This window comes from Symphodus melops, assembly GCF_947650265.1.
Source record: "Symphodus melops genome assembly, chromosome: 6".
Classification (NCBI taxonomy): domain Eukaryota; kingdom Metazoa; phylum Chordata; class Actinopteri; order Labriformes; family Labridae; genus Symphodus; species Symphodus melops.
The window spans coordinates 5,252,371-5,277,840 of record NC_136696.1 but is presented as its reverse complement, the minus strand read 5'-3'; the positions used below and the strand labels follow the sequence as shown (position 1 = coordinate 5,277,840).

The window sequence follows — 25,470 nt, the reverse complement described above, 5'->3', positions numbered from 1 at the left end:
CCCTTTATATCCTCTTTGCAATACTAAACAATGATACTCATACTGGTCATTTTCTGGTGTAGACTTACGACCTACTCTAAGCCACCTTCATGTCAGTCAGCTATTGGGGTGTCTGAGTTCATTTGAGTGGACCTCAGTCTAAAAAGCTTTTAGATTGAGCCCAAAGGTTGAAGGTGAAGTGAACTCTGACCTTGGTGACATACTTACTGGGTACCTGCTCTTTGGAACAGACCTGCAAAATAACACCTAATGGTCATAAATGCAGTGATTGAAGTGACCTTACCCTCAAAGTGGTACACGGTTTGAATTTGTAAACCTATAATACAATGTATAAGTCAACATTTCCTGCTCTATGACTTCCCTTCTCAGCATTAAAAGCCATGTTGCAGATCAAGTAGCGTTTTGCAAAGCTCGAGGGGAATGTTTGTCTACAGCTGTTTTCTCCTCTATCCATAACTCTCCAAGAAGAGAGACATCTAGAGAGTGGGAAAGAGCACACAGGAGAATTGGGATGCAGCAATAGAGGGTGCATACTGACACTTATCTGCACAGACTCACTTCCCGTAGAATACTGCAATGTGAACATAAAAACAGATTCTTGGCGTTTTCTTCCTCAAACTCATTGAAATCTTTCAGAAAATCTAATTTTGATAATGTAATGATCAACAGGCTGTTACAGTTTGTGTGCCTGTGTCACATTACCTGGAAACTTCCCTGCTGCTGGTCTTAGAAGTCAGTAAGAAAATCTTTCTGCATTTTCTTGTCCTACAAACCTTACACAACAAATACACATACTGTACCCAATATCAGTCATTCAAAAGTCAGTACAGTGATGAACAAGTTTAACCTTTGAAGCGTGAAGTCATGATTTAACAACGGACAGCTATAATTCAGCATGTAAATCATGGTTACACAGAGAAAACATCTGGTTTTGGAGCATCTTTTTGTCTCGTGGTCGTGAATGAACACAGATGCGTTGCAGTTTGAATGCTTTATTTCCTGTATGTACGCATACTGCAGTTAAGTAGCAAGAACTAAAGGCAAACTAGAAAGGACTACAAAATACAACACATGGACCAATACATTTACAAAACATTCAAAATGTTACAAAATGGGCTGTATTGGTCCTTCCATTGTTGTTCTTCAATTTGGATCTTTGTACAAATTGTCAAGATACGATGTAACCATCACTTTGAACAATTTACAAGTGCCAGGGAGAGACTTCCAGAGCCAACTTCAAAATCGACAAACTGTCAGCAATCTGTCTCCACCATCACACCAGGAGCAGACTTCCACCCCACCTGGGAGTCTGAGCTCCATCTTCCTGTCCCACTCAGGGATAAAAAGGAATCAAATGAAAGTAGCAGGCAGCTTTTTTTCTTCTTCAATCATCTACCATTCAGCCTCTGAAAGCAAAAAAACAAAACTCAGAAGAAAACAGGATTTGTGTGGGAGGGAAGCAAACCAAGGACTTTGGTAGTGAGTGAAAATGTGTCTGTTCATGTCACAACATATTTTATTTGACATGTGCATCGCTCTCCCCTTATCTATGCTCCCGTTCTCCCTTTGTTCCAATATTTACAACAAAGCATCAAAAAAAGTATATTAAACAGTATGTCTCAATCCATTCTCTCCATTTTAATTCAGCCCCAAAAGGGAACAACAAAAATCTAACTCCTCAGATCGATGAGCAGTAGTCCTTTGATCCACATCTCGAATCACTGTGGGTGCCAGTTTATCCAGTGCCAACAGTACAGTGGGAGAGGTGTGTATGTGTGTGTGCGTGAGAGGTGGGGGGAGTGGGTCAAGGCCGTGGCATCTCTCCCGAGGGCTACAAGCTGGCTGGTATACAGGCTAGCTGGCACCAGTGCCCTCCATCACCTGCTGGGCCTGCTTCTGTCCCATGCAGCATTGGGCCACTGACTGGAACAGCCTGGGGAGGGAGGGACAGGTATCTCATTAAGTCAGGCTGACCTTAATACAAACGAGTACTTTGTAGATTTTTCAAACAATAACCGAGCCTGTACATTAAGTCACACAGGAAACATACTTTTCAATCTCGGGGGCACAGTGCACAAAGTCATGGCTCCAGAACTTGAAGGCAGGATTCTTTATCAGCTCAATGAAGGTGATGAGGAGACCCCATGGGTGAGGCCTGTTCACAATCAGCCTCTCCAGCAGAACCCTGGAGGAAGAACAGACAGCTTTTAACTTTTACTCCAAAGTGGGTATAATGGAATCAGAAATGCCTCTGAAGATATTCAACAGCCAGAAACCAGAGCCCGTCTCACCTGGTGATCTGCTCCTGGATGGCCTCAGTGTTGGCCTCAGCAAACAGATAGAGCATGGTGCAGCTGAAGTAGTGAGTGTGGCTGTTGGGGTAGCGCAGCTGATTGGCGATTGCATTCAGGAACAGGTAGCGCCCTGAAATGACAACAGGAACATGATCAGAGTGCTCAACTTTGACCTCAGTACGAGGAACACTCAAGACATTTTCACACAAGCAAAAAATCCAAACTACTTTCCAGTCCCTCCAGGAAGTTGTGATGTTGGGAACGCAACAATTCACGCAAATTCAACCAATACCTGTGATTTCTGGGGAACCTTGCAATTTTGTCCAATCACCGCAACTTTTCTGCAAATTTGTACAATCAAAATAATTTTCCCCGCAACTTTCACCAATCAGACTAATCCCCCGCGAAAACAGCGAGCTATACATCACCAAAGTTTAGTGACCACAGACCAAACTCACTTCCCTGTTTATCTGCTCTCAGGAGAGTGTGCATTAAGTGCTTGTGCGCTGAGAAGAAAAGCGCTGCAGGTCTGTCCTGTCTCCATGACAACAGTTTGTTGACAAAGTGCCGCCGTGTAGCTGACTCTGCTCTGTCTCTTTTTATTGCATGTTTAATATTTGAGATCGTTTTTAACCCAGCAGACACGGAGCATATGTGTGTGTGTGTGTGTGTGTGTGTGTGTGTGTGTGTGTGTGTGGTGGTGTCTGTGTGTGTGAGAGAGAGTGAGAGGGGGAGACGTCACTGAGTGAGACGGAGAAATATGTTTCAGTAAATCGCTCTGCTCAGGTTAACATATCACTCAATCACATCAAAGTGTGAGCAAGAAAATAATTGACTAAAAACATTGCAACATATTGCAATTTTTTGGAAAAACTGTTGCGAAATCAGGCATTTTAGGCCGCAACAATACCCCAAAAAGTCTGCGAAATCCTGGAGGGACTGACTTCTGGTTTGCTTACCCTCAGTGTCCAGATCCACAGCCAGGTTCTGGAAGATGTCCATGTGTGCAGAGTGGGTGATGGTGCTCATGGAGGGGGTGCTGCCCTTGTTATGAATGTGAGCAATTGCCTGTGTGCCTACATATAACACCAGAGCATTGATCAGCTGGATGTTGTAACGGTTTCCTGGCTCATTAGACACCTTAGAAAGAATGAAAAACATGTCAGTTCTTTTCTGGACACATTAAAACCGTTACTAGTTTGTAAGGAGACCTGGTGCCTACCTGCAGGTTGCTACGCAGCTCAGACAAGAAAGTGACGGGTGATCGAGTCTTCAGATACGAGTCGAGGTCTTTCTTGAACTGGGAGGGCATGACGCCTGTGAAGTTGGTGAGGATACGGGGGGCAATGTTGATCTCACTCAGCATGTCGACCTGGGGAGTTCAATAAAACAGTTAGGAGATGTACATCTTTCAAAGAAAATTCAAACTATACTTCTGCAGACTGCTGAAACACATGGATCCTGCTCAAGCACAACCTGTGTTTCTTTGACTTGTTTACCTTGAGATTGGGTGTGAAAGGGTCAGGGAGCCTCATGTTGCGTGGAAAGGCACTGAGGATGAGGTTTCGGAGCTGAATGCAGTTGGGTGGGATAACATCACAGAAGCCGTAATGATAGTCACACAGGAACTCTGGGAAGTCATGCAGCAGGACCAGGAGCACTCGCAGCGTGCCCTAAAAAGCAGAGAAATTATTATTATCTTTGAAAAAAACCCAAAAACAAAACAGCAGAGGGAAGAAACAGCTGATCCTATGCTAGGTCTGACACAGGTCAGGTCTGACACAACCTACGTATCTCTACCAATAAATATATACATAAAAGAGGATCACTATTGAAGGTAAATTAACTCAGGCCATTTAGTAAATGTAGAATAAAGACCACTTAGTATTCTATAGCCCAAGTGAATAAAGAGGCATACTAACAAACTTTAGTAAAATGAGACGGCACCTTGTAGAGGATTTGCATAGGTTTGTTGAGCTCTACATTTCTCAGGAACGGGGCCAGGTATTTGAAGAGGTCGATCAGCAGCTGTGCATACATGGGCCAACCCTTCAAGACAACATCCATGTATAAGAGCAAACTCTGAAGTATCATCAAGACAGCAACGTTTATATCAAACATGAGCCTCTTGTTTTCATGTTCATACCTTCTGCTGGGGTGTGTGTGCTAGCATCCTGGCGATGAAGATTCGATGGGAGATGAGTTCCAGCCAGGCGTACACGAAGCCCGGTGCTTTGGTGGGTCTCAGGATGTGGAAGGTGTTGCTGCAGATAAAAATAAAAACCGTTATTCCAAACCAAAGAACATCAATTCTTTAAATACAGGGATGTGGTTGGCCTCAGACAAAAGCATCAACATGAGTACATGAAGGTCTCACCAGAAAGCTGTGAGTGTCTGGAAGTTAATGGTCTCCAGGACATGTTCAGGAGCGTTGAGCTCCAGCAGCAGCATGATGAAAATGCGATGGTAGGGCAGCTGTTGGAATTCTGTCTGCCGGACATCGTGGTCCTGGATCAACACACCAACTACAATACCAAGCACCTACAAAAACAATTTCAGATCAATTATAATCCAGTTAAGCAAACAATCTTAGGTCATGAGACAACGTCTAATTCTCATTTCTAATCTCTGAAGAGGTTCAAACTTTAAAAATTAATGAAACCAAACTTTCTAATAGACTGAAAGTTAAAAATTCCACTTTCAAACTTCAGTGAGTTTCACAGATTAACCAATGTTTAACTTTGTTTCCTAAAATTCCCAGTCTAAAAAAAATCTACTTGTTTCAGAGCGACATGTTTCCATACCTTGTTGAGGAGGTTAATTTTAGTCACTGTGTTTGTGGCCTCTCCAGAATGTTTGACCAGCAGCGCTATCAGCCTAACAAAGGCATCCAGGTTGTGGTAGCACTTGGCTCTGATGATGGCTGCGCTGGCTGCTGGGTTGTGCTGCTGCTCAGCTTGTGCCCGATAGCTGATCTCTACACACATTTCTGTGCACAGCCGGAAGAACCTTGTGATCAGGTCATCGGTCTTCAGGATTCCCTGCTGGTGCATCTAGAAGACAAAGAAAGGATGATGAGAGGGGAAACATGAGAATCAAGAGTCAAAGACATTTTTGACCACTTGTATTTGATTAAGATAAACACACATTTACCTGGCCAACAAATGCAGAGAAAGCTTTGGTGCTGTCCCTGCCAGCTGCAGCTGAGTGATACAGGTTGACCCATTCCCTGAGGAGGTACTCTGCCTTCTCCCTCAGGCCTGGAGGATCATCATATTCAGAAGCCTGGGAAATCCCAGAGTGCATCATGAAGTTGGGTCCACCATGGGCACGGTCAATCATGGCCTCATAGTTGGAACGAACAACATCCATCAGTTGGGGAAGCCTGGGGAGAAGGAGCACAGCACTTTGGTTTTAACAATCTCACATTGAAGTCATGTATTTTGCCCGATACTTTAATTGTTAAAGATGAAAACATTTAGGTAAGTTCTCAATCAAAATGTGGCAGATATCAATAAATCACAATCTGAAAACATGCGTAAATAAAGTCGAGTTGCAGTACTTTACTTTTAACCTCACTTCCTCATTGTTCAGCAGTCACCTTACTGACTTCATATGTATCCAGGATCTAAATCATTTACTTTTCGTGTACGGGTAAATAAAAAAGAAAGTTTTGCTATTGCAGTTATTTACCCCTCAGGTGCGTTTGCTCTGGAGTGTGCACAGGTCCTCATTAAGGTCTCGATTGTGTGGAAGAGGTCAGCCTCTGTGACATGACTCACACTGCGTTCATCCACCAGCAGCAGCTTCACCAACTGCATGGCAAAAGCTACCGCCATGTAGTGCAATCCATTCTCCATCGACTAGAAGAAAACAAAGAGTCATTAGCGTGTTATGGTACTCAGATCATGCAGTGTCTGTACACAGTGTGCTAAACTTACCATTGGTAATATTGAAGCAAAAACAACTACACAAACTACAACTCCGAGGTGAAGACAGTACAACAAAAATCAAAGACATAATGGACTGCTGAAGGATTCAGACCAAACTGAAAAAATACAATACAAAAACAAATGTGACTGGAAGAGAGAAAATGTGTACCTGTGCCAGGTGTAGGTCATACTGCTGCATGTTCACAAGATGGTTCCTGATCAGAAGCTCAACTGCTTCTACGTTGTATTTGTACTCGTCACGACATTCAATCAGACACCTGAGGGACAAACGGCAAACACATTTTTTAACCTTTACATCAAAAGACTGCAGGAGACATTTTATCTTCAACAACTCTCTGGTTCTATCCATCTACTCAAAGTCTAAACAACTCAGATGGAGGGATAATATAAATAATGCTCTGATATCAAATGTGCGCTGACCTGGTGATCTGCTTGTTGCACCACTGTGGTCCATAGGCCCGTCCATCCTGTAGAGCTTTAAGGACGAGCAGGTGGCACTCCCTGTAGCGAAGCAGCAAGTCGGCATCAGCCCCACTCGTAGCATCAAGGAGACCTTCTACAGCCTGTGATCAAAACAAACCAGTGCAGGTCAGCATCATTTGATCCTCAACACTACGTCTCCAACATTTAGATTTTCTTTAGACATGCATTCATCTGTATAAATAAGCACCCCACCTTCTGCAGCAGGCCAAGTGCAGCAATGCCATCTCTGGAGTTTCTGGCCAAGACGACAGCTTCCAGCAGGCTGCGCAGAGCCTGAGTCAGGGGGTTCATGGCAAGAGCTGGAGGGATGGCATGAAGATGCTGCTCCAAGTCTGCCATGCATTTGTCATAGATCTGAGCGACGTCATCTGTGGCCCATGCCTGTTGCTGTTAAAACAGATAAAGAGCAACACAGTTAAATTCTGTGGCTTCATAACTGCCACCCAAGTCCTTAGCAATTCCCTGACTTACACAAAAATCTAATTTCCATCTATTGTACCTTCTACTGCAAACAAAAATAGTTTTGTGATATGTCTCTGCTTTTGTTTAATTATTTCCTTTAAGATTCAAGTTTTTAAAAAAAAAACAGACCTTCATGGGCTGAGCCAAGAAGCCAGTGGGTTGGGAGAGATCATTGCTGGGTAAGAAACCTGGAACATTCCTTGCAAACTCCTCATAAACAGCCAGTTGTTTGGGGTCCACTCCTCCCACCTGCAACACAAACAAGAAAACAGGCCGTGAGATAACATTAGCATAAACAGCACTGGATCATCTTACATTCAGTAACTAAGGGAACAGTCTATTACAACAATACCACAAGCTGTCAATAGCAATAGATAGAACCAACACGTACAGCCTTTTCTAATAGAACCCACATCTGGGCTGTTTACTGATCTCACCTTGAGTCTGATCTGCTCAGGCATGCGCTCAGCCTGGTAAGTCAGAACAACGGGATCACAATAGCGGCGTCCCTCTTGACGTGCATGCTTCCTCAGCTCAAACTCCTGGAAGAGAGGAGACCCCTTCAAGAAATTAACACATGCTCCTCAGTAGTGTAGAAATACATTTTATAGGAACACCAAAAAAGAAAAAAATCATAATTCATACTAATGAAAGCCCCCACACTTCTTAGCGTTAGGTCCTAACTAAGAGAAACTTGCATAATGATGTGGTAGTTATTCATTTTAGTTAACACCAGAACTTCTGTTGGCTATGTTAGTAATCAGGTCTGCCTAGAAAGACACTCTGCACATTACATTAAGCAGAAATAAATCCAAATATATGCTGCTGTTGAGTGTGTTTTTCTTAAAGAGTCTCACCGTGGCAAGTCTCTTGTCCATTTCAGGACCAGCCTTCTCCACGGCTGTTTTCTGAATAAAGCAGCACGCCAGTTCACAGTTATCGTGGGCAACTCTGGCTGCAGCCTCCTCCATCATTTCCCTCTGTTGGGGTGTTGGTGCCTGAAGAGAAAAAAAAAACCAAGAAGCAGAAACTCAGCAAATGAGTAAAATGAAAGAAAGTCAAGTGATCTCTGTAATTTACAGATATGAGCCCAAGTCTAAGCATTCAGCTCACCCGAAGTGCAGCAGCAAAGCTGTTCTTGAGGTTGGTGGCGATGCTCATGAGCAGGGGCTCCCTGCAGGTGATCATGGCCATGCCAGCGGTCAGGTTTCTCATCATATGGTGGGCAGCCACACGCATGCGGGACTCCTCAGAATCCAGAGCAAAGTCCTTCCTGATGATTTGCTCACAGGTTGTCATGGCAATTTTGATAGAGCGGTCAACCACGGGGTGCACCAGCTCCTGGACAGCTCGCTCTACTGACTGCCGTACGCACTGCTTCAACTGAGGATGGGCCTGGAGCAGAGGGATCTGAACATGGGGGAGGTTTAAACAGTTATAAACAGAGGAAAAAGAGAAGACGTGCTTCAGTCTTGTTAGTTGAAAATACACCTCTGTGTTTTTCAGCTCCCTAATACTTACATTGACATTAATATTGATGTGTGGAGCAAGGCCTGCCAAGGCATACACATTGATGTCGTGGTAGCTGAACTGGGGGGTGGGGGGGCCTGTGGTTGTGCAAGTGGTGGTGGTGGTAGCTGGGGTTGATGGAGGAGCTGCAAATGGAACAAAGTCTCCTGTTGGTCACAAAACACTAATTGGATTAAAATCACAAGAAAAGGCTAATCTTTCAGACAACATGAAATGAGAGCAAACTCACAGGCAACAAAAATAAGAAGGCATCTATAAACAAGTTTGAAACAGAAGCAAGCATACAGGCACCAAATACAAGTCATAATGGACTTTTAGCATCAAATTTTAAAACAAACAAAAAAAAAACAACCAAGAATGATTGGAAAATGATTCTAGCTGTCTGCAAAACACAAAACAAGGATTAGCAATAAGCTTGCCAAAGCATTTTCAGATATTGATATCTTAACATGGTCTCACACACACACACACACACACACACACATATATGGGTTTTGAGGACTTTCAGACTCAGCCTAACAAAACATTATTGCCAATATTTTTCTTTAATGATTTGGGAGGATAAGTTTTTAACCCTTAAAAATAAAACACATTTCCAAACAATGAACTGGGGTAAGTAATGATAAATGTATAGACAAACATGATTTACTGTAATTTTGTTCATGTTTTTAGACCATTTTACATGTACAGTAAGTTATAAAGCAGCACACAGCCAAAGCAAAAAAAGAGGCATCCACCTGTGCTAGAAACTGGCAACATCTCCTCTGGAGGCTTTGTCTCCTTCTTTGGTGCAGACAGCTGCTCCTCCAGACTCTTCAGCTTCTCCTTATCCTTCAGCAAGGTTCCTGGCTTGAGGTCATTGATGTCCAGCGACAGGTTCTTGCACAGAACTTCAATCTCAAACTTCAGGTTGAGCTGCAGAAACAATGTCAGCAGACTTTAGTGAAGCTATTGTTTCAAATTTATTGTCTACAAGCCGAATGAGGCAACATTAGAGGGACAAAGCGTTTATGAGAATGGTTACCATGCACGACAGGGTATGTGGAAATGATGAACATGAACACAGTTCTGTAAACTAATCTGATATTCAATGCAGGGACTGATCACAGTTAGTAATCTTAGATTTAGTCATGACCTTTTAGCATCACAATTTATTTTCAATATGATTTTGATGGACTACATTTCCAAAACCCACTTCTGTTAGAGGCTATTAATGAGGGAGAAAACGGTTACCTTGAGGTCATGTTCTTGATGTAGTTCAGCAAGAACATTCATGATTGCCATGGTCCAGGGATTCTGGGGCCTGAAAACCTACAAAATCAGAGACACAAATCATGATTAAGTCAACAAGATTGAAAACATTAAAGGGCACAGTTTTATTTATTGATCTTAAGGAATCTTAATAACTGAATTACAGAAGAGATTTGATGTATTGGTAATGCGTTACTCACCATGCTGCGAAGACTGGATTCCAAAACCTTGGCAACAAATGGAACCACATACAGCAGCTCCTGCTGGCCTTTCACATAGGCTTCCAATAGTAGAGATTTTACTTCAAGATCCTGGCAATAGAAGAAGAGTATTTTAGACAACCTTAGCCGATAGCGGACTCTATACTTAAAAAAAAAATGGTGTTCCTCCACATACACAAAACTCCTGGAAATTCCCGTATAAGAGTAAACTGACAGGTTTTTTCTTACACTGTATCCTGCCAGCTCCAAACACTTCCACATGAAGTCAGGTTTATCAAATGTGTGAACACAGACGGTAATACAGTACAAAGCTCTCCAAGAGCGAGGTTGATTGAGCTTTACATCACACAACCTGTGAGGGACCGGTGTGATCTTCATGCACATTATAAAGCTGCTTCATTATGGTTTTCTACTAGCAAGTATGTCCTTTACCACGGATTCACTGATACTGTGAATACATCCAGCTACACACAGCATTGATACAACAATCAGGTTTGTGGTTTTGCCTCCTAACACAGTCTGTGATAACATACTAAAACACAACCAAACCCTGAGTGAGAATCTCTTACTGTATATAGAATGGGTTTATTTTTGGCCAGTGTTATCATGCCCAACCAATGGCCCAGGTTCTTCAGCAGGGAGCGATCAGAGAAATTGGCAGCCGCCTTGTCAGATGTCAACAGAACCTGAAAGAAAGAAAAAGATGGAAGGGGAGAGTGAGTATTTGAGAGATTGTGACAGCAGGACTGAACATGAATTACTGGCAGGCAAAACACTTTTTTTTTTTTAGAATTTCTTTTACCTTGATATTCCTGTAGGTCTCATTGAGGACCATCTTAACAAACTCGGGGTTCTTCAGAGTATCCAGGAAGTTGGAATAGAGGCTGTGGAAGTTAGGCTCAATGCTGACACGCTTCATCACCAGGTACTGAGACACCCAGGGCATGAACTCCTCCTTCACCGTCTCTTTTAACTCCTCAACCTGAAAACAGACAAAATAGTAAGTATAAAGAATTCTTGGATTGTTCTGGTCACAGTGTTACAGCTATGTTGTGTCTGTTTCACTTGCCTTCTGTGTCATGTTTGACTGAGAAAGATTGTTGAAGATGAAAGCAATCTTCTCCTGGACATTCTCTGGAGGCTCTACAATCCTTTCTGTTTGGTCAGTGGCCACCAGCAGGGTGTCAATGTTGGTTGTGTTGATAGACGGCTGCAGATATGAACAACAATAACCTTTGAAAAACTTGGCTTTAAATACAGAAGATAATATTGTCATGCAAAATCACAGACAGAAAATGAAAACACTGACAAATGACATCATGAAATTAGGGGTTGAAAAAAAGGCCGACTCACAGGCACATCCTTCTTGAAGGTGCTGGGTGTTGGTCTTGTGATGGTGGTGGTCTTTGCCACTGTTGTTGTAGTTGTTGTGGTGGTGACTAAGGTGCTGGGCTGACCGGGCTGCGGGGCTTTGGGTCCACCAGGTTGTGACTGAGCTTGTACATGTGCCAGTGCCAGACTGCCAGGGGTGGTGATGGAGCCTTGCATCTTCACCGGAGGGTCCCGTGACTGTTGGCCATACTCGATATACTGCACACACAGGATATTGGAAAGGACAGAGCGGGAGATTTAATTTTTCACTCTGTATAAAGGAATCCTTTCCTTCAGAGGAAGATGGGACAATTTAGATTTAAATGTATCTGGCAAAAATAAATTAAGGAAACCTGATTACCTCTTGTAAATGGTGGGGGAATTGCAAGAAGTGGGCAATTGAAGCCAGATGTTGACAATATTGAGGGTAGTCCTTTAGTCTAGAGGTACAATCGACATGTTAGCCTAAAACAAAATCACAGCTCAACAAGTGCATTTTTTAACAAAAGGAAACAATTCAATACCTGTTTTTAAACCTATCTAGGGCTGCAATTCCAAAATAATACATCTTGGATCCATAGGGTTTTCTTAAGGCTTCAAGAACATAACGGAGGGCCAACCCTAGGGCCATGTAGGTCACAAGACCCTTCTCAATAATGCCACCAAAAAGGCAGGCAGTGATGTGCAGCTCCTTGTCTGGGTACTGGGGGAAGAATCGGTACTCCTCAAACAAGTTCCGCAGCATGCAGTTGAAAACCTCTCTCTCCCGCTTGATAGTTGAATCCTTGAACCTCTGCAGCATCTCCAGAACCTGGTAGCACAGACAGATCAGTGACAATTTAACTCAAGGAGAAGCAACCGTAATACTTGAAAATGTGAATTAGAAGGGTTAAGTTTGTGCTTTGTGAGCAAAGAAATGAAATCAGTACATACTTCATCCACAGACATGGTTGGGTGAGGTGGGTGGTTGTAGATGCGCTGGAAGTAACTGTTTGCTTCATCATCTATCTCCTTACTAAAGTGCTGGTTAGCCTCCGGCCACACCTGAGAAAGGTCAGCTGGAAGAGAAGAACAACAAAGAGGCACATACACGGTCATTGACTCACTCCAACACATGAGGCCAGTTATTAACAAGCTGAGGAAACTTGTTGTGTAATCACTTAACAGGTAGGACATCAAAAAGGGTCCTAACAGATTATGTCAGGTTAGTCCCCTTTCTGAAGCTGTAAAGTATACACTGAAGTGGGGCTGTCAGCATAAACAGACAAGGAATGGAAGACTGACCTGTATTTCCTCAATTAAACACTAATTTTTATTGATTATAAAATACGTACTACCAATGAGTATGATAGTAACAAATGTCACTGTCAATCAATGGTTAAAAAAAAATAAAAAAAGCTCCAAGTCTTTCTAAAGTCTTTGTTTTAAAGACACGCTTAACTTGCATATATTAAAGCCTCCGTGAGGCACACTGAAGTTTGAAATAAATTTGTCTGAAGAGGAAATACAGTGCTGAGCAGGGCGGGGCTCTCAGTCACACCAATACCTCCACCACATACAGGCGTTTATCTTACTCTGCTGAAAGGTAGGTGGGTTCAGGCCCGGTGTGCTCATCTTCCTGGTGCCAAATGGATCAGTATTCACTGTTGGTATTCCCAGACCAGAACCGATACTTGAACCAATGCCTGAGCCCAAGGGACCTGGAACAGAGAACTCCCGTTAACTGAATATCAGCCGAAACTACTATCCTTTTTTCTTTGATAAAATATTGCTTTTACAAATGTGTAAAATTCTGAAAAAAGCCCATCAGATTAACTATGTTTATTAAACATAACTGATGCAAGCCATACTTTTCTTTAGTTAACTGCATGCAGATTTTATTTAAGTAACCCCCCCCCCAAAAAACACTGTCTAATAAAATAAAGAAAGAAAACAAAAGAAATTTGATAGTACCAGAGTCCATGCCAGGGAGCTGCGAGGACAGGCTGCCTATGCCCCCAAATGGTGTGCTGGGGTTGGGGTTGGAAAGTGGTGGGAAAGCTTTTGCTGGGGATTGGGGATTACTAAAAGCTGAACTCAGTGAGGTTGGGAAACCCTGCATGCTTTGAGTGTGGGAGGTGGCTGTGCCCCCGAGGTTTAAAGAACCCATGCCTGATAGAGGGTCCATCTAGAGAATCACAAGAGAGTGAGAGACAGCAACACAGAGAATTAGAACTGGAGAGACTGTCAGTGCTACACAATTCAGGTATGTTGAAGCCACATGTCCATGATGTTGACAAAGAGACTATAAAGTTACATAAATATACATATGAAACCTTTAACCTGCAGAGACACAACATGGCTTTCATGTGTATTACCTGTACAGGAGAGATGGCGTCTAGGCTGCTGGTGCTGGGGGCGCGTCCTTTCGGCATTACTCCAGGTGGTGGCTGTCGGGCTTTATTCATTACATTGCTGCAGTTGGCAACCATGGTCAAGATAGTCTCTGACACCTCCTGGGATACACTCCTACAGAAAGAGTGAATATAACTCCAAGTTTAGAAAAAGATTAAATATATGAGTCAAAATGACCAAAGCTGCAAACATGCTGTTTTCTTGAGAGGGAGAAAGAGGGGTTGACACATTACACAGTGACAGGTTCAACTTCTCACCCAGCGCAGGATTGCAGGCAGGCTAGCATGGTGGCTAAGGTCTCCGGGGGGAGCTGGGCGCTTTTAGGCTGGTCCTTGTCTGGGGCCAAACCCCCCATAATGGATGGACAGCGCCTCTTCAGGAATGTCACACATGCCTGGATAAAAGGTTCCTGACACAACACAAAACGTATTGTGAAACAAAATACAGGGTAGAGGACAAAATCAAACATTCTTTTAAATAACTGAATGTACGACAGATTCAGTACTTACTCCATGCTCTCTGATTTTGTCAGTCAGCCATTTATCAAGTTTGAGGTATTCACGGCGAGAGGCAAGTGCAGCAAGGTCAATAACAAAGGCAAATGGAGTACCATTCAGCAGCATCGATAGAGACTGAAAGAAAACCAAACATTGACATTATATCTTTATTTAGACAAAGATTACACATGATGGCTTTACATCCTCTAATGTCTCTTGTTTTAAATGTTCCCTGAAAAAACTAAGTGACAAAAAGTGAAGATGTACATTATTTATGCATGGTGTCATGTAATCCAACAGCATAATGTCATTATACTACTTCGCTTCAAAGGGGACAATTCATGTTTGATGTCAAACCTTCAGGTCTTGGGCCACATCAAGGATGCGAGAAAGTTTGGCCTGGTCATACTGCTCCCCTCTCATGTACCACTCAGCCATTGAATGCATAATTAACTGACGAATGGAGGGAGACTGTCCCTGGAAAAACAACCACCAGTTAGTTTGTTTTTTTTAAATACAAGACGTTTAAAAAAAATCATGACCTCTAGCATTAACAGTAACACTTTGTACCACCAACCTGTCCGTGCCAGGCGTAGTGCAGGATAATGGCGGAGTTAGGATGGTTGCCCAGAAAGATGGGCATTAGGGTTGAGATGAGCTCATGGCGCAGTGTGTGCCAGGAGGTGGAGATCTGCAGCAACGCTAGCACCAACATGTCTGGACAGTGCTTGATTGGAAAGCCAAAAAGCTGTTTCACCTGCTCATACTGACCAACCTCAGACAGCCTGAGCAGGCTCTCCACAAGGTCCAGACTTTTCCTGTAAGAAAAAGGTGAAGAATTAAGTAAGGAGAACAGCTTTAATAGAAACCCTCAATATTTCAAAACATAACCATCAAGTAGGAAAAGCTGCTGCTACAACCCTTTTCAAAAATACTAAGAAACAAGCTACATACCAGGTAGCAATCTCCCTATTGTCATCCTCTGGTGGGGCCTTAAGGATGTCAATAGCCACAGTGTGGCAAGGGTAGTCTGCAAAGCAGAACACTTCTGGACTCATCAGGGAGTGCTGAATAAATGACAGCTGAAAAAAAGAAAGAAAGATTAATGTTTTTAAATGAAAAACCCACAGCTCAGCCTAAAAGTATACAGAGTGTGAATTGATATTAATTACCTGTCCCTCGGCGTGTTTCCATGGCCGATAGATGAGATCGACTGGGAAAACCTCCATACCTAACCCCCTCTGAATGCCATACACCACCATATGCAGACCTTTACTGTCCCGGATTATAAAGCCTGGGTGGTCGAGTTCGTAGGTCACCTCTTTGAAGTTCAAGTTGGGATTCTAAAAGGAACACACAAAATACACAACTGAAAACCTAATTTTTGTCAGGTTACTGAAAGACTTATTAACTCTCTGTGCTGGGGATGAATTTCACTTAATTCATTTCCACAGTAATAGCACTGGGTGCTTGTGCCTACAGTACTGTAGTATTCTCATGAAGAGTATGAAGGCAGTAAATGTAACTGGAATTCATTTTATTGTAATGTAATTGTGCTGAAAATAATGCATTAATTTTTATTCGAGGTGAAACTAAGGTTTACTTACCACTTCCTTGACGACGTCAATGAGAACTTCAACGTTCCACGTGTGTGCCTGTGAACCATCGTTCTTATCCTTACCATCACTCCAGATTCCACTGCCTGGAGCAGAGATAGACTGGAACAGACAAAATTAAAATGTTAAGAAAACATCATTGAGGTAAAACATGGACCCTTGGTGTTCAAATTCTCTATACGTTAGTCCACCAATTCACATTAAGCGAGTGAATGAGATGAATAATCATTTGTTTTGTTCTCTTTGAGCCATCTAGCAGTAAGTAACCAAACAAAGAACAAATCAAGAATTCAAAAATAACCTCACCTGTAGTGGGATACCATCAGTTAGGCCGGAGTGTGTACGAGCCATCATGCCTAGGACCCTGGCTACCTGGCTGGCTGTCACCTCTCTCACCCCATACTGGATGATTATGTTTCTGCACTCATCCAGACTGAAAAGATAAATCACACAAAGTGTTGCTGACTGCGAGTAAAGTAAAATATGCAGCAACTGGACTTATGCCTTGCTTTTAGCTTGATGAATTTGGCTTTTTTTTTTTTATATTTGAAAACCTCTTCCATTACAAGACCAGATTTTCCAAGATGAGAGCCTTCAAAAATTATTTTCAAGAAAATAACTCACTTTGCACAGAAGCCATAGCCAACTTCTTGCATGAATTCTGCAAGAGAACTCTCCATCATGGTCTTAGCTAACTCCCCCGAGTCTGGCAGAATCCTATCCATGAGAATGTCCCGTTTTTCAGGGTACAGCAGTGGTGCGAGCACCACAGGGCAGCGCTCCTGGGGGAAATCTGCAACACAACACACAGTCAAATTATTTCAGTTTAAATGTATACAATTCAAGTCTGACAAAGCCATTTACTGCTGGTAATTATTTTCTTTGTGATAAGCCAGACGGTTTCACCAGATCTGCGCTGAATCCCCTACCTCGGCAAAGTGTCTTGAGGAAGGCGTCAATCTGCTCTTGGCCGACCCCACTGGCTCCCTTCTGGCCAAACAGTAGATGGGAGAGCAGTAGGTGCAAGACCTCTATAGCAATGTCTTGAAAGCCACCTTCCTGATTCCCTCCGAGATCCGCGTCAACGTATGACCGCAGGAGGTCTGGAAGTTTCTGCTTGATGAACTGTGCAGCTGAGCGAGAGTACAAAATTTTTTTAGGACGTGCAGGTTATACATAATTCAAACCACTTCAGTATTTGGTGGTACTGTATGTATTACACCGACGTTTCTAATCTTTTATCAGCACCTCCACAATATGTAACTAGTTCAGTTTGTAATCTTTTTAATAACAGGTGCCTCGAAACATCCACTGCTATTTTGTGGGTGACGGTCAATGTTTTTCATCAATAGGTTTGTTTGTTTGTTTCTTGGTGATTTAAAAGCTTACTTGTTTTTATTGCAAGAACAAAAAGTTTAACTGATGCAAAAGTCCAAAAATATTTATCTGGATCATAAAGATTTCTGACAAAGTCTAATGAAGTAAACATCACTTACAAGTGCCAATCTGTGCATGCGACATATAGCGTGTTCTCTGAAGGTTTATATGTAAAACTTGACGAGAACTCACCAAAACCTGGAAGGTCTGCGTTGCTGGAGTTGAGTAATGCAAGACCAAATATCACCTGGGAAAGAAAATGATTAAAAAAATGTAAAAAATAAAATAAAAAAAAAGTTATTGATGCATTTCAGAGTCTTATGGTTGAACTCTTCAGGGACAGACTAGGAAGCTCGATGGGCAGTTATCAGGGTAACTTCAGGTTAACTCTGATTTTTAGAACAACATTGATGGTTAACTTTTAATTTGAGAAGATCATCTTGGTTACTCATGCTTGAACACAACCTCGGAGAAGATATGAGATCAAACTTTATGAAACGCCACCTAGTAACCAATCACATTTCTTGATTACATACAGCTGTGAGCTGATCATGAGAGGGGAGGGACAGACTAGAAAACACTTTCATACGATTAAAGCTTTACGGTTATCAACCAACAACAATGATGAAACCTACGACTTTATGCACTTATTAATTCTAACATCACCCATACTCGCTATGTCGAGGCTAGAGCCAAATGATCAACCTTTAAACTGTAAGAAAGCCAATCATGAGACGTTTTAACTGCTGTTGTCGCTGCAGCTTGTGTTGATTTTAGTTTCTGTTAAAAGTTTTAAGGTTCAGTCAGCAGCAAATTCATTGCAGCTTGTAATCAACATGTAACCTGGGCCCCTCCTGTTGGTCTCATGTCCACGAGAAGCACACGTCCTCTGCAGGGTTAATGTGTACGTTTACAGCTTGTACCTTTACTACAAGCTACCTGAGAACATTACATTTGTTGTAATGGATTTTGGATAATGAAGCAAGCTAGCACAAGCTAACAGCCGGTGTTAGGCACCTGCCAGTTCAACGGAAAGTGGGACAACTCTGCGCGTGTGGGTGAAAGCCAACCCCAGGCGCACCCTCCTTTTGGAAAACTATATCCGCACTAAGTCAGCATCCACAATCTTCAATCGGGTTTGAAGGCACTGACTCATTAAACTCACATGTGCGCTGTAATTTTCCCGAAGAGAAACATCAACTCCTACCCAGAAATGCTTAGACTCAACTAACATGTCAAACTAAAGAGAGGACAGCGTCTCAAAAGACAGTCCCCACCACACGTGTATGGAGGCCCAAAAGTGAAGATTGAGCACCATTACTTTTGGATCATCTAAATAAACATTTTTAGAAAAAAGCTACTGACTCAATTTGTAAAATATCCATAATTTGTAACGTATGACAATCTGATGGTGGCAGACTTATTCATAATCGTGTTGGCGATGTGAAGTCAACACCCATCCTTTTATGTGAATGCACTCGAAGAAACTCTTCGTTAACTTACAAGCTTGATAAGCAGCTTTGGAGGACGGTTTCAAGACGGATCTTATTTGTTCAGGTTCATGAAGCCAGATATCCAAAAGACACCCTGGGTATGTTGAACTGGTCTTGTAGTATAACTCCCCAGGTAAATGGTTTGTGTTTGTTCATTACCTAAATACATTGTTTAACAGGCTTACCTCTTGGACCTTGCTGAGTTTGAGAACTTTACTCAGTTGAGTGAAAAGATGGGCCGATGGCTTCAAACTCTGAAACACAGTGTTAAAGTTAGGCATCCGCATGAACTCAAATGTTTTGCACAATGCCTGCACACTTCTGGATGTCGTAGTCCATTATAGCCGGATATACGTATACTGAAAGACATTGCAATGCTGTAGAGCTTTCACACGAAAGGACTTTTTAGTTTGCTTTTTGCAACCTTTGACTTTGGATCTGCTTTGCAACTATATTTCTTTTTTGCTGTTTGTACTAAGAATTATTCCATCAATAAAGGCTGTCATACATTCAGGACAATTTAGAAAGTGTGGCATCTACTCCTTACCTTCTGGTAATGCAGAGGATTGTCAACAGCGTAACACAGAGTAGAGATAAAGTTTGGCTTTGATATCAGCGACACACACTCCTGGATCAAAAACTGTGTCTTCGGCAAGTTGACAAGCAAAATGTACCGAGAAAAAGAGAGAAAAGAAAACAGAGGCAGATGAAGAACAAGATGTGACGGCAAGCTTCCAAAAAGTAACAATAACTCCTCAATTTCTGCTAAAATAAATAAATAAAAATCAACCAAGACATATTCTCTTAACTGTAGCGTTTTATAAAAAATAAAAAATATGTAAGGGAAAAAAACTATGTTCGAACGTCTAGGAATCCAGTGACATTTATCTTTGTTACATACGAACACATGCTTGGTGGTTGTGCACCCAACGGATAGAAAAAAGACTTTTAAAGTTCAGATGAGTTGAACAAATAATTATTCAACACCTGCTCAAACAAACTAAATTACCACAAGGAAGGATGAAGGTTTTAAAAGAGCTACCAAAGTCCCATGTCTTTGTTTTCCCAAACTACTTCTAAGCTTGACGTGTTCTGCCAGAAGGATGGAAATGCAGAAGCAAAACTGGAAAGACTACTTGCCGACTACTTGCTGACCGCAGGAAACAACAAAGTTCCCAAAGAAAGACTCTGAAAGTCGTCACTGGACACGGTTCCCAAACTTTTACACAGGGATTTCCTTCATTACAAATTATAATAAAGTAACGGTGCACTTGGTCAGGTTCATTTCTTCCCTCTTCAATATGTAAGTAAAAATGCATCTTAAGCAGTGAGCAGAAAAAGTATGAATGCCATTATATATTAAGTAAAAAGACACTGTTTATAAAATGCATGTCAAGTGAGGGCAGAAACCATTTTGTATCATTGTAAACAATGATGATAAGATGTGTGGAGTTAGCATACACTATATAATACACTATACAATAAACAGCACTTAATGTTATTATGATGAGCTCTAAATGATCAGTTACCAAGTGGTACATGTGCTGCAGAGCTCATAGTTGTAGTCTCTGTTTGCTTTTAACACTAGGCCTGTGTCAGAGGGAATCGCCTGGCTGATTAGTCCAGCTGTAAAGTTTTCAGATACCACTGAATACACAAACAACTTCCACGTGTTCCTCTATAAACTACAACAACTATACTGACGTGCCTTTTTTGACTATGTTTTAGTAAATTTAGAGATGCCTTAAGCACCATTATCAGTGCTCGGAAAAATCAAGGAGTAAATGTCCAAAGACTTCATTGTACACACTGCTATCCCATCATTTTAGAGGGAAAAACTAACTAACCTTGCTAGTTTTGCAGACAGTGTTTACGAATGAAAAGTATCACAAAGGCAGACTTCTAGTTTCTACAAACATTGTATTAGCACATTGTAAAATATCTTGCAGGCCTAAAGAATAGGTCAGGGTGTTTTTTTTTGTTTTTTTTTACAATACTAGATAGATAGATTATGTGGAGATACAATAGGAGTAATATGCGTTTATGAGTAAGTTTACCGTACTTGATAATACATTATTTTAATTACTTTTAGAAGTTCATTAAATTAAATTAAACTAAATGACTTCCTGGTAAATGTCTGGTAGATGTTTTAACAGTTCCTTCCAGTGCTGCAGTTAAATCAATGTAAAAACAGTTTCACTGTAAAGCTCTAAGTTCTCATTTAGTACACATTTTCTTACTATATATCCCCTTTCATATAAACTATAGTGGACTGCTGTGCATTAACCTAGGGCATGGGATAACAGAAAAAAAGGTTGTTGACAGCAACAAAAATCTGTCTAATAGCAGTTAATATCAAGAGCTTAACTGTTGTTTTCCAGTAAGCCCTACTTGTAAAAAATATACACGTGCTCGAGTTTTCTTCTGCCTTGCTGTGTCCTTACCCAGACAAATAGAGAACTTGTAAAATGATCAGTGAAGTTACGTTCTAGAAAGAGCAGGCCAAATGATGTTCAGTTGTTGTCCAGATTTTATCAGTTAACTTAAATAAACCTACATAGAAAAAAATTAAACATGTTTTTGATCAAAAATTACCTGGTGAAAGTCCTTGCCACTGCTTTTACCATCGCCACTGAAATCCACATGGGAGAAGAGACAGCGTAGTAGATGCCTGTCTGCCTCTGGGCCGTGACGATTAACAATCTAGGAGAGCACGTAGAAATCATCAGAACACATAGATTGAAGGGTACAAAGGAAGACACCCTGAATATCTTATTTACTGATGGTCAGAGTTTATTTTCCATCTGTGTAACCACTTACATGCTGTATTTCTTGCTGGCTGGCTCGGTAATTTTTCTTTGTTAAATTGTCCACCAGATAGCTGATTTGAGACAAAGCCAGCGAAAGCGAGTCAAGATTCATTGCTGGTTGGGGCGGAAGCAGGCGGCCGAGCACGGCGCAAAATCACCATTATTCCCCTTTAGTCACTTCAGTGATAGGTTACTTCTGCTCCCCCCCCCCCAAAAGGTGTTAAATATGTTGAGCTTCCAAAATTTATTTCCAATCAGGGACTACCAGTGCTCAGTAGGGTCCTTCAGTTTAAAATCAAGTTCAGCATCTGAAATGAAAGCAAAAATAGTTCAAAATTATTATCAAAACATTTAATTTGTTAAGACAGAAATATAGTAACAGTGATAACAACAAGCTATTCAAACAAGATATCTCTTATGAAAATCTCTAAACATTAACTTTCGTAATTTTACAGAAAGCATGCAATCCATTCAAAATAGAAATATTTTAACTGGCCGAGGGCCTACAAGAACAACAGACTAAGAGGTGCAGAGAAATACACGTTTTTAATTCGCATGCATCTGCTAATCAGATCCCAATGTTCACTGAATATGAGATGAGGTTGCGCAGTTAAGCACTGTATTAGAGTTACTGTGGAGTTATATAAAGTTGGCGTGCCATTAGTTTGCACTAGGCCTCAACAGGACCCAACCAAGTTGCACACACACACACACAGCTATTTATGTTAGCCAAAGACGAAGCCAACTCCAACGTTTACAATTGTAAACAAATAAAACGTGCTTTACCAACAAATAAACACTTTACGTAGTATGACAAGCTAGCGAGTAAAAAAACAGACATCTAGAGAGCGTAAAACAAAGAGCAAGCTAATGTGCATTAGCATCTGCCTACAGTCATTGGCAAAGCAGTCGACTTGCAACTAACTCTGAGACAACGGGACAACAATGTTGTCTGAAATGATCACGATATGTACAAAAGTCAGTGAACATTTCAAACAAATGTTGGTCCCCTACTCGTGTGGCAACGTAGACAACGTAGCGACGTTAGCTAACTAACACCATGACGGTGATAAACACTTGGTGGGGGGAAGTTTAAGACGCGTTAGCTAACGTTTAAACTGAATTCATTCAGCGTTCATAATTACTGCTAACTCTTTGGCACACCTCAGTCAAATATCCTCATAGCAAGTGGCATTATTTAAAATGCACCTCCCTCTATAACCTCGTAAATGTGGTTAACATCTACAGTTTACCTTTTTATCTTTCTGTAATGTCACTAACTGCCTCTGTAGGCTACGGGCTAATGCTAATGAATTAGCATGAACGTGAAGCTAACGTTAGCAACATGAGCCTGTTTCAAGCTGGAGTGTTTGAATCGACTGAGCCAAGTTGCTCTTTTGTTTAGTCAATTTAGTAATCTAAATAAGAATTATTGGTATCTCACTGAGGATTCCAACCATAAAATGGTCACCATTTTTCAAGTGCCGAAGCTCCAAGGCCGAGTATTTTGGCGATCGTGCGTGCTAACGTTAGCACTCACCTTGTTAGCGTTTGAACGGGCTCCGGGTTATCTTTGGAAACGCCAACATGAACGCGATTTGAAATTGCTAGCTCTTACAGAGATGAATTACCGTCACATTTCCTCAATACAGATGGTGTGTATAGCAACACTTCTTCTCGTTAAATTTAAATTGGATTCCTACGGTTACAAATAGAGGAATTGTTACTCTTTTGGTGTGGGTATTATGACAGCTGCTTTTCAGAAAATAGACGACGCCGCGCTGGAGGCTAACAGTCAGCCTCCGTGTAAATATCGTTACTCTCGCGTTAAATTAACTATATCGTTAAAGGTAGTTTATCAGATACGTGTAAAATCTCACCATGCTTCCAAGAAAGTAATTCAGGTGGTCATCCCTTCTCGTTTCTCGCAACAAACTTGACGAAATGGAAGAATCTCTATGCCTCCAGATCAGTTTGATTTTCAAAATAAAATGGCGACTGTCACCACAGCGGCGCGCTCACGGTTTGAGAGACGAAGAGGAGCGCGTGAGCACTGTTCGCGCGACGCAAAGGTGCTCGTGTGCTGCTGACACCTGGCCCGTGCAGGCTGCACGTTCATTCAGGTGAGATCATAACAGTATTCAATCAAGCTTTTTTGATTCTTCTTGATTAATTATATTTTTGCTACAAGGTTAAAGAAACAACGGATCAATGCGAAATCTAAAACTATAATAATAAAAAAAGAAATCCCTGTTCTGAGTGAAAATGTTTGAATACTTGCATTATTCACAAGAACTGTTTATGCAGTAATTATCTCTTCTCATTATAGGCAACGTTTACAAACTAAAATAACATATTGTTGCTTAATCCTTTGACACTTAACTGGAAAATAACACTAATTTCACCTCATTAATTAATTAATTAATGATTTTCTGTGTCGCTAACTATGAAGTCTGATGTTGGTTGTGTCTTTCGTCTGATGTGATCTTTGTTTTTATGTGCTGCAGAACAGGAACCTGCTGTAGACCTGAAAGCCCATTTAACTGTAACCCTGTGTCCTGTTATCTGTTGTAACCTTTTCCAGTAGCATAAAGTTTAAAGTAAATTAAATCATGGTTTGAAATTGAAATGGTTTGTCCCAAATTGAAATTGCATTTTGGTAGATGCACGTCCTTTCAGTGAATATTGAACTAGGTTGATGTTTTTTGTTTACATTTAAATGTTACTCCCACAGACCAACATTAAAGCAACCCCTTTTTCCCCTCACATATCAATGTGCTTGTGCCGGTCTCCTGTATTTTTTGTGCATCTTTATATTTGTGGTACAAAAACAGATATTATTGGAGTTCAATAATGTCTCCACTGACCAGTTTTTGTTGATTGACAATGTAATGCCAATCTAAAATGAAAGACATGAAAGCAGATCCATTTTGGATGCCAATGTTTTTAGTTCGAGTGCTTGAACTACTGAGTCCCATATTTGATTCATAGATTGTTCTATTTTAATTTAAAATGTTGTGTTTTTTGTTAATTGTACTTCTTCTCTCTTTGTGTGTCTGTCTGTAACCTATAGTGCTTGTGCTGCTAACGCCCTTGGCTGCATGGTCTCCTTTCAAACAGAGGCTCTTAATCCCAATAGGCCCAACCTGGTTAAATAAACAATGTAACGTAATAATGAGCCATCTGAAGAAAAAAAAGTACCATCAAGGCAGGACAAAAACCATACACTGTAAATATGGTTTTTATAGGTTGTTGTTTTTTTCTAAAATATTTTTATTGATTTTTTCCATTTGGGAAGGGCACAGAACATACAAGGATACTCCAGATGCACAACCGTAGCCAACCCACAAATGCATCAAATTGTAACAGAAGAGCATAACCATGAAATTACATAAAACCAAAATGCATGAGAGGGCCTTTCCCTTTCGAAAACAACTCATTCAATCATAGCCATAGCCATAAACACCACAAACGACAAAAAAAGACAATCACAAGGCAGAAAATATGAACAAGTAGGAATAGTATGACAATATTATTAAAAGAAAAACAAACAAACAAAAAGGGGAGGAAGAGAAAAAAAATCCACTAAAATAAATTTAAATCAATGAAATAGACAATCAACAACTCAGTAGTTCATTGTTTTGTTTTTGTGGGTTTTTTCAGCTTCAATCTGCAAGGTATATCTATAAAGTAGAAAAGGCTGCCAGATTTTATGAAA

At 41.2% G+C, this 25,470-nt stretch overlaps 1 protein-coding gene across 6 annotated transcripts; it reads right to left on the bottom strand.

The window, feature by feature from the left end:
* Positions 1-976: 976 nt before the first annotated feature.
* Positions 977-23,840, bottom strand: cnot1 (CCR4-NOT transcription complex, subunit 1). Of its 6 annotated transcripts, none has more exons than XM_079345641.1 (49): positions 23,633-23,840; positions 21,763-22,060; positions 21,538-21,645; positions 19,490-19,588; positions 19,128-19,196; positions 17,642-17,696; positions 17,002-17,205; positions 16,697-16,865; positions 16,379-16,505; positions 16,064-16,174; positions 15,629-15,799; positions 15,411-15,538; positions 15,034-15,274; positions 14,814-14,933; positions 14,469-14,591; positions 14,217-14,368; positions 13,923-14,073; positions 13,519-13,732; positions 13,140-13,265; positions 12,499-12,623; positions 12,090-12,376; positions 11,927-12,005; positions 11,548-11,784; positions 11,264-11,404; positions 10,997-11,176; positions 10,764-10,880; positions 10,174-10,284; positions 9,956-10,033; positions 9,460-9,637; positions 8,714-8,847; positions 8,306-8,602; positions 8,050-8,190; positions 7,630-7,734; positions 7,322-7,441; positions 6,923-7,117; positions 6,668-6,810; positions 6,396-6,504; positions 5,988-6,157; positions 5,448-5,679; positions 5,099-5,347; positions 4,672-4,835; positions 4,441-4,558; positions 4,242-4,343; positions 3,794-3,967; positions 3,517-3,666; positions 3,254-3,434; positions 2,292-2,424; positions 2,051-2,185; positions 977-1,933 (listed from the first exon to the last, which is right to left on the bottom strand). In XM_079345641.1, exons 2-49 carry the CDS (start codon positions 21,862-21,864, stop codon positions 1,855-1,857), a joined length of 7,134 nt encoding a protein of 2,377 aa, XP_079201767.1. In that variant the 5' UTR covers positions 21,865-22,060; positions 23,633-23,840; the 3' UTR covers positions 977-1,854. The 6 variants fall into 6 exon arrangements, with proteins under 6 accessions (XP_079201767.1, XP_079201763.1, XP_079201766.1 ...); XM_079345637.1 differs by having other exon boundaries at positions 7,630-7,752; positions 8,714-8,868; positions 11,548-11,794; positions 11,928-12,005; XM_079345640.1 differs by having other exon boundaries at positions 11,548-11,794; positions 11,928-12,005.
* Positions 23,841-25,470: the final 1,630 nt, after the last annotated feature.

Excerpts from the sequence above, each read along its gene's own strand:
- cnot1 (XM_079345636.1), bottom strand. The coding sequence starts at position 21,864 with ATGAATCTTGACTCGCTTTCGCTGGCTTTGTCTCAAATCAGCTATCTG. Across the intron at positions 8,869-9,459 it reads GTTGCCAGTTTCTAGCACAG|GAGACTTTGTTCCATTTGCA; the intron begins GTGGATGCCTCT and ends TGTGACCAACAG. Across the intron at positions 6,505-6,667 it reads TGCAACAAGCAGATCACCAG|GTGTCTGATTGAATGTCGTG; the intron begins GTCAGCGCACAT and ends TTTGTCCCTCAG.